The sequence below is a fragment of the Arachis stenosperma genome, chromosome 2 (assembly GCF_014773155.1).
Source record: "Arachis stenosperma cultivar V10309 chromosome 2, arast.V10309.gnm1.PFL2, whole genome shotgun sequence".
NCBI classification, from domain to species: Eukaryota; Viridiplantae; Streptophyta; class Magnoliopsida; order Fabales; family Fabaceae; genus Arachis; species Arachis stenosperma.
Window position 1 is genome coordinate 45,193,976 of NC_080378.1, and position 11,208 is coordinate 45,205,183.

The window sequence follows — 11,208 nt, forward strand, 5'->3', positions numbered from 1 at the left end:
CATCAGCCACCCTAATAAGGAGTCAATGTCAAGCTAATGACAATAAAAGAGCACTCCATGGGAGGCAGCCCATGATTTAATATTCTTGCCTTGTTTTAATTTCAATAAATGGTTCTCCTAGCATATGTTTGAGTTCTTACAAGCAGATTTGATAATTGCATATATCATTGTGAAGCATATGTCTGATTCCTAAGTTTTGTGTACCTAAAGGCACTCCAAAATAGCTTCTCAAGCTATCTTAGGATGTATACTTATTCATTCAGGTGGATTATATAGCCAAATATTATGTTTGGTGTCTACATATGCATTGAATCTCAGAAAAACCATTTTTGCTCAAAAGGATCAAATTTATGAATGGATGAACCATACATTGTTTCAATTTATGAGTTAATGGTAGAAAATAAAATGTCCCTTATGATGAATGTATCAATTGTGACGGATGCTCTTTGCATTTTATATGGATCACTTAGCAGGGGACAAGTTTGGTGTTGACCAAATTTTGGTTCACTATCTAAGGAGCACAATTGGTTATTTATGAATAAGGAACATATAGAATTTTGCTTTTCTTTATTACTTGACACTACACCACCGTAATTCAAACTTTAAAGCTTACCATTGTCTTGATTTAATTGTATAGGTACAAGGGAGGTTGAGAAAAAGACAAAAGGGAGCATGCACGGTTATGACAAGATGAAAAGAGAGTCACATGTGCCTAGGGAATGGTGCTATCTTGGAGACAAAATCTGCATGCATTAATGTCTTGGAGGCCGAACCACATGCATCCAATGGGGAGCAATCATTGTCCTCCTTCATCTTTGCATGCTAGCCGTTCATGCTACGAGCTTTATACAATGTTTTGCTCAATCTTCACCCTTCATTTTGCTCAACCGAAGCTTTCCCACTTGTGGTTTTGTTCCAATGATTCATGCCTTGATTATAAATAGGTGGTGACACTTCCTAGATCACATATCCATCCTTTCCTCATACAAGACTTCCTCATCTATTTGCTTTTTGTTTCGCCCACTCCTCTATCCCAAACACGTTACAGCAGCCCCTATTTACCCAAAGACAACACGAAATACCCAATAATAACTTATCTTCCATCCCCTTTCATAACAAGATTGTGCCTTAACCCAAGTTCATCCTTTCTTCTCCATTCTTTTTGAATTCATGGTTTCATCAAGTTCTAAGAGAAGGAAGGGAAAAGAACCAGTGGTGGCCGAATCATCAACCTACGATACAAAAAGATTTAAGTCTCAGTTTCATGAATCAAGGTATCATAGGATCATGGAATCAAAGCATTTCATTCTAGAAATGGGGTTTAGACTGCGTAAAGAGGAGTATCCTAACATGAGAAAAATCACCACAGAGAGGAGATGGGAACTTTTGTGTGACCCTCTCATAGACATCAGTGTAGTCATGATAAGAGAATTCTATGCAAATGCTGTGAAGACAAGCAAGGACAGCCCCCCTTATAAGAGCTATGTTAGGGGTGTTGAGGTAGATTTTAGTCCAGCATCAGTCATGAGGGTCCTACAGTTGAGAGTAATAACCTATGGAGAGCTTAGCTTTGAGTAAAGATTGCAGGGTGAGAATGACCCTGATGAGATATTACATGGGTTATGCTTTGAAGGCAGAGACTGGGAAAGGGACTCAGAGGGAACTCCAAGCCACTTGAGAAGAATAGATGATAAACGATTTTTTGTATGTCGATATAGAATTTAATAGTGAATACAATCATGAGTATAGTCTAACCGACACTCAAATCTCGCATCAAACAATTCTACAATCTATAATCGAGAGTATTAATCTCTTGAGTCGTCCTCCCTTGGAATTGCTATAAAATGCATGTTATTGATTAGGAATCCTTTGTTGTGGTTTTTTGAAGATTGGTGTACTAGTTCAAGCTAGCAAAAGTAGATAACAAACAATCAATATTAAAGGACTTGGCCAAGGGTTAACATTGGAAGTTCTATCACTATAGTTTCCTTCAATGATGATAAGAATTAAGTCTTGCTTCACTTAGTTGACCTCTAATTATAGAGGAGATTCAAGTGAAAGTGACTAGCTTGAGTCACAAGTCCTAGCTTCACCTTAAAAGAATCTAGCTTTAGTGCACTCCAAGCCAATTAGCGATTCTTAATTCTCAATTAACAATTGACATCCACTATTCAAGTTTTTCTAATGGTTCAAGCCATAGGCCAAGTGAAAGACTTTTACTCTATAACTAGTGTTGACATTTTATCAAACATTTGGTGAGCATTCATAAGAGGCATTATGAAAGTGAAATGAAGAATTGAATTTAAGAGATCTAAATCACACAATCATCAACAATTGAACAATTACAAGTAATGGATATGAAAGTACCTCAAGTCACTAGTTCCAAATCCAAGTAACAAAGTCAAAGCTAGATCCAAAGTGAGAGGATCAAAGAACACAAATTGAGAATAGGAGAAGAGTAGATCTACTAATTACGTCAAAATAAAAGTGTATTACAATGGATCTCACCAAGAAAATCAAAGGAGAATTGCAATCGAGAATGAAATCCTAGAGAGAGGTTGGAGGTTCTCTCTATATCCAAAATGTAACCAACTCTAGGAAAATATCTAAGAAAGTATCCAAAATGAGTGAATCCCCTAAACCCCTCAATCATTGGCCTTCTTAAGCGTTTTCCCACCAAAACTCTTCCCCAAAACAGGGTTTCTAACTGCCTCCACGCGCTGGTCACGTGCCTCTTAAAAAATCACGTGTGGCAGTCGGCGCGTACGCGCACAGGCAGAATGTGCGCGGGCGCGTCCATGAGGATTATGGCTTAGCCGCTAAATGCGCCGACTCGTAGCTTGGCTCCTGGCTTTGGCTCTGGTGGCGCAAATCTGCGCGGACGCGCCATTTGCGCGCGCGCGTCGCTGCTGAAGTTTCCAAAGCTTAATTTTCGATGCTCCTTTCCTTTATGCATGCTCCCATTCTCTCCTCCAAGTCATCCGTGCCCTATAAACTCTGAAACCACTTAACACACGGGTCACGGTATCGAATGGTACTAGAGGATGATTAAGAATATATCTAATTTAGTGCAAAAGAAGCATGTTTTCATTCATGAGGCAAAATTGGGAAAGGAACACAAAATCATGTATTTTCATATGAATAAGTGCGTAGGATCATTGATAAAACCCTCGAAATCAATACAAGATAAACCCTAAAAATGGAGTTTATCAACCTCCCCACACTTAGATTTTAGCATGTCCTCATGCTTAGAGAAAAGCAAAAGACCAAAGGATCACAAAAGCATGAGATTCATTAGGTGCAATCTACTTATACGAATGCAACTAAGATTGGTGCTATTATCCACTTGGTTAAGAGCAAATCGATCTTCCTAAGATACATTCAGGCACATAGGGCAAGATGGTAGGCAATGCACGAAACTTACCAATTTTAACCATCAAAGTGAGATATGCGCAACTTGCATGAAGAATGCTCATGAGAGCCGGGAACAAGGAATTGAGCTTCGAACCCTCACCGGAAGTGTTTGCACTCTATCCGCTCGGTGTTTCGGGTTAATCACTTAATTCTCCCCTATTTCATGCTTTTACAAAATTTGTTCTTCCTCTAATAATCAACAATTGTTACATGCATGCGTACATGTATCATGAGGTCTTTCCTAAGTTGTAATGGGGCTAGGGTCAAGGTGGGGTTATATATTTGGCTAAGTGGGCTAAAAATTGGATCTTTGTGATTAACCTAAACTTTCCACCTAACCTATATAACTCCCTATACAATTATACACTAGTCTAGCTACCATTCCTCACTTTTTCACATACTCATGCATTTCCTTTTGATTACCACACATATGCATTGATCATCATTCATCTTTACTTTGGGGCTTTTTTTTGTCCCTTTTTTTTCTATTTTTCTTTTATTTTCCTTTCCATATAATTTTTTTCCCTTTTTTTTCAATTTTTATTCTTTCTTTAAAGAATATCAATGCATAAGGTCTTACATTTAATTAACGCATGAGTGTGTACCCGATTCCCAAATATAAAAATACAAAACAAAAACATCCTTTTTCCTCAACCCATATCCCAAGTTTCCCCACTCTTTGAGTGATGCTCACACACACTAGCTTAAGCTAATCAAAGATCCACATAGGGACATTCATGGTTTTTCGCTTCTTGGCTTGTAATGTGATAGAATTAAAAAATGAGTGGGTTAAGCGTGGGCCAAAGTTGGTTGTAAGGGTTGTTCATATGGTAAGGCTATTTTGGGTAGTGGCTAAGTGAATTAATGACCTCAAATACATGCATTCACACATATAACAATGGGCATATAGAGTCAAACAAAGTAAGGATCACAATCATAGAGAGAGAACAATACATACAAGAAGGAAGATAAGTGACTATAAGATGTAGCCACGCAATAAGGCTCAAAACTCACTTGCTCGTGTTCTTAACTCAAATTCCATGTTCCAAAGTACAATCTCCGAACAAGTTTAGCATCAAAAGTTTTTTTCAAAATTAGTAAAGTTGCCCTAAAATCTTAGTTTCCTAGGAGAGAATTCATTACTCCAACCAAGTACACTTATCATGCAAATGGTGTCAAAGAAAACCTAATCATGTAACCTATCCTAACTAAAAAAGAGATTCAAAAGTTTATTCGGGTGTTACCTACGGAGATCGGTCGGCCGACCTCCCCACACTTAAAACTTAGCACGGTCCTCCGTGCTATAAGTGATGCGCAGTGGGTTGCCGGATCCAGAATGTCCTTCATCTCCTTCATCGGTGCTATCTCCGCTTGAGGTTGCGGTGGACGTGGAGATATCTGGTTCCTCCATAGGTGGGGTGACTATACTTAGAAGCTTCTTCACGTGAGCATATCGGTGTTGGTTTCGCCGCTCATAATGGTCCAACTTCCTGTGAAGGTCTTAAAGGCGTTGGTTGGATGATTTTGTTGGTTCGGATGAAGTAGTAGGGTTACAAGTGGGAATGGCCATGCCAAGGTCCTCGGTAACCACCGGGGATTTGAGGCACCTCTTGGTCGAAACAACATCACCTTCGACCGGGATTAAGGTCCTCCGGTCCTTGGTCTCGTGGTGCACACTGGTCGCTGCGACTAATTTGGTTACATAGCAGGAAAGGGCAAATTTCCCTTAACATGAATAAGCCCCATAGCTTGTCGGATGGCATGTAGGATGTCGACCGGTTTTTCGGTTAGGATGCACCAAACCAATAAGGCAAGCTCCGCGGTAATGGATGACCCATGAGTGCTTGGAAGCACGTAGTGAGCTAGAATTTTTGGCCCATGCCGCGGCTTCTTAAGTGAGGAAACGTGCATCGATGCCCTTAGGCCTTTGCTTCATACTCCCTCGAATCCAAGAGGCTTCGGGTGGCTATTACTCAGAAAATCGCATCCCAATCGAACCCATGTTTGCAGCGTGCTGACAAAACTTCTTGATAGGCGTCATACCCGTCCGCTAATGGCCCAATCTTAAGCACTCCGTGGATGGCTTCCACCATGATCGAGACTTGCTTTCGGCGCACAAAAATTAATGTAAGAAGGGGTGAGTAGTAGCTGGAGTAAAACTCCACCACCCAGGATAAGTTGGCCTCCTTTGGTTGTCTCATTAGAAACCCCTATTGCCTCCACTCAATGCGGGGCATCACCATTGGAGCGATGTGAGCCGGAAGGACTAGAAGGGGCTTCGGGTGATAATTTCGCTCAATCATTATAGGGTAGACAAGTTCACAATAGCGGTTAGGGGACTTTCTTGAGTCCCTTGGAGGATTGTCCTTCTCTAATGCATCAATGTTGGTAGTGCCCCTTGCCTTCTTGAGGAGAGGCTTGGCCTTAGGTTCTTGGCGTGCTCTATTGGCGGTTGGTTTCTTTGGGGCTTTTCACTTGTCCTTCTTGATGACCATCCTGTAAAAGTGGAAAGGGGAGAAACATCAAACCCAAAGGAACACCAATAAGTAGGAAGCATGCAAGTGAGAGATTATGCCATAAGGGAATAAGCGTCTTCGCTATATGACAGCTGCAACATGTAACCAAGACAATATTTGTAAACAAGGCAAGTCACTAGCATGTGATGTAAGGGAGGTATAACCATGCAAGTGAGAGGCATGAGAAGCGTACACCCAAACATCAATAATGGAAAGCAAGTCATAATGAGGTGGGCAAGTAAAAATGTGAAATGTGAAGAGTGGCATGCCCGATGCACAAAGGAAAACCCAAATTAGTGGAGAAGAGCACTAATTGGAAAGCAATAAGTCAAAATGAGCTCAAAAGGTCATGTGTGCTATTCATCAAATACTTGGTGTGCATCCTTTTTGCAATGAACAAGTGGAGGGGGTGGAGCAATGTAACATCCCACAAAGCAACATTAGTCATCATAGTGCACCACAATTATAATGAAATCAAGCATAATAAGTAATCCATCAATGCAAAAGAAGTCATGACCCACGACACCCATGAAGAAGTAGAAAAGTAAAAACAATGGCAAACAAGCAATAAAGAGCGAGAAGGAAGAGAAGCTACTTAAAAGAAGACAAAATCAACTAACTAAGGAAGGGAGAAGAGATAAGCAAACTAGGAGAGGAGTAGGTAAGAGTACCTTGGGGGGGAAGAAATGGTAATGGAGGTATAGGTGAGAGAGAGGAGTAGAAGAATGGTAGAGAAATAGAAGAGAGAGAAAATATGGGGGCCGCCGGAGGTGGGCGGTCGCCAGAGGTGGTGTCGCCAGTGGGGGCTGAGAGGGGGGGTGGGGTGGTGTAGATGAGAAGGTTAAAGAGAGAAGGTGGAGAATGGTAGAAGGGGTGAGAAATTGAAATGTAGGTGCGCTAGTTTATTTCTCACGTCGCAAGATCAACGCGTGCGCGCACTGCGCGCGCTCGCGCAGGTGGGCACGGGCAGGAAGGACGCGTGCGCGCCAGGTGCGTGCACGCATAGGGGTGGTTGTGACAGTAGCACAATATTAGCCCAAGAGTTGCGCAACTCTCTGGACTTTGTACCATAAGTTGGCTGCAGAAGTGGTGGCGCGTGCGCGAACAGGGTGCGGACGCACGGAGGCCGTGGTGATCAGATTGGCGCACAAGCCATGTGCGCGGGCGCGGCAGTGGTGTTGTGCCTCTGGCTCAAAGCGAGCCTAGGTATGGCGCAACTCTCTAGAAAGTGTACCAAGGGTGCGGTATGGCAATCGACGCAGGCGTGGCATGTGCGCTCGCGCGTCGATTTACGAGGAGGCAGATCGGTGCGTGCGCGCCAGGTGTGCGCATGAGCAAAGGGGGTTAGGCGCGGGGCATGAAGCTGGCTCGGAGTTGGCACAACTCTCGGGTTCCTAGCCTTGGAATTGCGGTAGCAAATCAGCGCGGACGTGGCATGAGCGCGATCGCGCGCATTTTGTTTTGAGCATATGGATGCGCTGGTCCACGGTGCGCGTCAGCGCGAATGAAGTTGTGCTGGGGGCCTAACGTTGGCGTGAGAGTGGCCCAACTCTCTGAAAAATGTATGTGCCTGCATCCGCGCTATGGACGCGTGCGCGCACAGTGTGCGCTCGTGTCCCTACCCTTTTTTTTCATGAAGAATGCACATCTTATCATAAATTCAGCAGGTAGCTAGCCATGGGCCAAAAAAACACCTAAAACTTCATGTAAGACCTAGAAATGGGGTGTTTTCTACCATTCAAGTAATCCATAGTGCAAACTTCTATGAACAATAAAATCAAGTCTAGCTAAACAAGTCAAGGACTAAACAATCAAAAATCAAAGAAGAGTTCAATGGCTATATACAAAGAGGGCAAAAAGATAGATCTCACCATCGTGGGGTGTCTCCCACCTAGCACTTTTGTTTAACGTCCTTAAGTTGGACTTCCACTAGCCCAATGCTCTTTGTCAAGAGGTACATCTTCCAAAAGGAATACCTCAATCTCCGTGGTGCTCTTTCTTTGCTCACCATGATACAATTTGAGACGGTGCCCATTTACCTTGAAAATATCTGGACTTGAGGGATGGCGCAAATGGTAGACTCCATAAGGTTCTGCTTTCTCTACTTGATAGGGTCCCTCCCATCTTGATCTTAGCTTTCTGGGCAACAATCTCAACCTTGAGTTGTAAAGGAGGACTAGTTCACCGGGCCTAAATTCCCTTCTCCTAATGTTCTTATCGTGGATGGCTTTCATCTTCTCTTTGTAAAGCCTAGAGTTGTTATAGGCCTCTAATCTCAAACATTCTAATTCCGCCAATTGAAGCTTTCTCTCAACTCCGCCCCACCCAAATTTAGATTTCATTCCTTGACGGCCCAATATGCTTTGTGTTCAATTTCTACCGGTAAGTGGCAAGCTTTACCATACACCAACCGAAAGGGACTCATGCCAATCGGTGTTTTGTATGCCGTTCGGTATGCCCAAAGTGCGTCGGTAAGCTTGGCACTCTAATCTTTTCTACTAGGCTTCACAATCCTTTCCAATACATGCTTGATTTCCCGATTGGAAACCTCGGCTTGGCCTTTCGTTTGGGAGTGATAGGCCGTGGAAACTTTATGTATGATGCCGTACTTCTTCATGAGCCTTTCCATTCTTTTTTTACAAAAGTGTGAACCTTGGTCACTTACAATTGCTCGCGGTGACCCAAAGCGACAAATTATATTATTCCTTACAAAAGAGAGAACTACATTAGCATCGTCCATCCGAGTGGGTATCGCTTCCACCCATTTGGACACATAATCGATGGCTAGTAGAATATAGAGAAAACCATTACAGTTTGGGAATGGCCCCATGAAGTCGATACTCCATACATCAAAGATTTCACAAAAAAGCATGTTTTGTTGGGGGATTTCATACTTCTTAGAGATATTACCAAATCTAAGGCATTGAGAACAAGATTTGCAATAAAGAGAAGAGTCTTTAAGAAGAGTTGGCCACCAAAATCCACAATCAAGGACTTTTCTTGCCGTCCTTTGAGGTCCATAATGTCCACCTCCCTTGGAGGAATGGCAAGCGTCTAAGATTTCTTGGATATTAATAGTGAATACAATCGTGAGTATAGTCTAATTGACACTCAAATCTCGCATCAAACAATTCTATAATCTACAATTGAGAGTATTAATCTCCCGAGTCGTCCTCCCTTGGAATTGCTATAAAATTCATGTTATTAATTAGGAATCCTTTGTTGTGGTTTTTTGAAGATTGGTGTACTAGTTCAAGCTAGCAAAAGTAGATAACAAACAATCAATATTAAAGGATTTGGCCAAGGGTTAACATTGGAAGTTCTATCACTAGAGTTTCCTTCAATAATGATAACAATTAAGTCTTGCTTCACTTAGTTGACCTCTAATTATAGAGAAGATTCAAGTGAAAGTGACTAGCTTGAGTCACAAGTCCTAGGTTCACTCTAAGAGAATCTAGCTTTAGTGCACTCCAAGCCAATTAGCAACTCTTAATTCTCAATTAACAATTGACATCCACTATTCAAGTTTTTCTAATGGTTCAAACCCTAGGCCAAGTGAAAGACTGTTACTCCATAACTAGTGTTGGCATTTTATCAAACATTTGGTGAGCATTCATAAGAGGCATTATGAAAGTGAAATGAAGAATTGAATTTAAGAGATCTAAATCACACAATCATCAACAATTGAACAATTACAAGTAATGGATATGAAAGTACCTCAAGTCACTAGTTCCAATTCCAAGTAACAAAGTTAAAGCTAGATCCAAAGTGAGAGGATCAAAGAACACAAATTGAGAATAGGAGAAGAGTAGATCTACTAATTGCATCAAAATAAAAGTGTATTACAATGGATCTCACCAAGAAAATCAAAGGAGAATTGCAATGGAGAATGAAATCCTAGAGAGAAGTTGGAGGTTCTCTCTATCTAAAATGTAACCAACTCTAGGAAAATATCTAAGAAAGTATCCAAAATGGGTGAATCCCCCAAACTTCTCTATCCTTTGCCTTCTTAAGCTTTTTCCCGCCAAAACTCTTCCCCAAAATAGGGTTTCTAACAGCCTCCACGCGCTGGTCACGTGACTCTTAAAAGTCATGTGTGGCAGTCGGCGCGTACGCGCACAGCACGCGTACGTGTCCCTGGGGCAATTGCAATCCACGCGCAAGCAGAATATGCGCGGGTGTGTCCATGAGGATTATGGCTTAGCCGCTAAACACGCTGGCTCATAGCTTGGCTCCTGGCTTTGGCTCTGGTGGCGCAAATCTGTGCGGACGCGCCATGTGCGCGCTCGTGCCGCTGCTGAAGTTTCCAAAGCTCAATTTTCCATGCTCCTTTCCTTTATGCATGCTCCCATTCTCTCTTCCAAGTCATCCGTGCCCTATAAACTCTGAAACCACTTAACACACGGGTCACGGTATCGAATGGTACTAGAGGAGGATTAAGAATATATCTAATTTAGTGCAAAAGAAGCATGTTTTCATCCATGAGGCAAAATTTGGAAAGGAACAAAAAATCATGTATTTTCATATGAATGAGTGTGTAGGATCATTGATAAAACCCTTGAAATCATTACAAGATAAACCCTAAAAATGGGGTTTATCAATAGATCTAATACCTAAGGCCAAAAGGTGTTATGAGATAGTGAGGAGATCTATATTCCCTACTACAAACACCTCAGAAATCACAATCAAGTGAGCTGTCCTGACATACTGCATCTTAAAGGGAGGAGAAATCAACCTCTCACAACTCATAGCAGACAACATTCGGGAGATGGCTGAGGACACGGGCAAATCAAGTAGGCTTGGTCACCCAAGCACTATTCTGAGGCTGTGCAACAGAGCTGGGGTGCTCTTTGAAGATGAAGATACAGAGAAGGTAAAAGGAGGCAGAGGAATCACAAGCCGAAGCATGGAAGGTGCTACTGATGATGACAATCAATTAGAAGGAAGATCCCAAGGAAGAAGAAGAAGACCACAAGTAGAGAAAGAGCAAGCTTCTAGTGCGTTGGATTTAAGTCAAATGCAGAGAGCCATTGAAGAAATGTCTTAGTAATTCATGAAAGCACAGGAGCAACAACTGAGCAATATTTGAGACAGCAAGACCAGTATTTGAAGGATCATGAGCAATAACTGTATTGGCAGCAGCAAATGATGGAGAAGCAAGAAAACTTCCAACTTCAGATGTTAGACCAACAGAGGGAGTTTCAAGCAAAAATCCTTGAGGGGAAAAGGGAACAGTCAACAAAAGTTCAAGAATCATTTAATGGATTGTTCCTACGAC

At 42.1% G+C, this 11,208-nt stretch overlaps 1 protein-coding gene across 1 annotated transcript; it reads right to left on the minus strand.

The window, feature by feature from the left end:
- Nucleotides 1-7,843: 7,843 nt before the first annotated feature.
- LOC130962837 (uncharacterized) lies at nucleotides 7,844-8,272 on the minus strand. Its single transcript, XM_057888999.1, has one exon. The coding sequence runs from the start codon at nucleotides 8,270-8,272 to the stop codon at nucleotides 7,844-7,846; it is 429 nt and encodes a 142-aa protein (XP_057744982.1).
- Nucleotides 8,273-11,208: the final 2,936 nt, after the last annotated feature.

Bases quoted from the DNA above. Each gene is read 5' to 3' on its own strand.
- LOC130962837 (XM_057888999.1), bottom strand. From the start codon at position 8,272: ATGAAATCTAAATTTGGGTGGGGCGGAGTTGAGAGAAAGCTTCAATTG.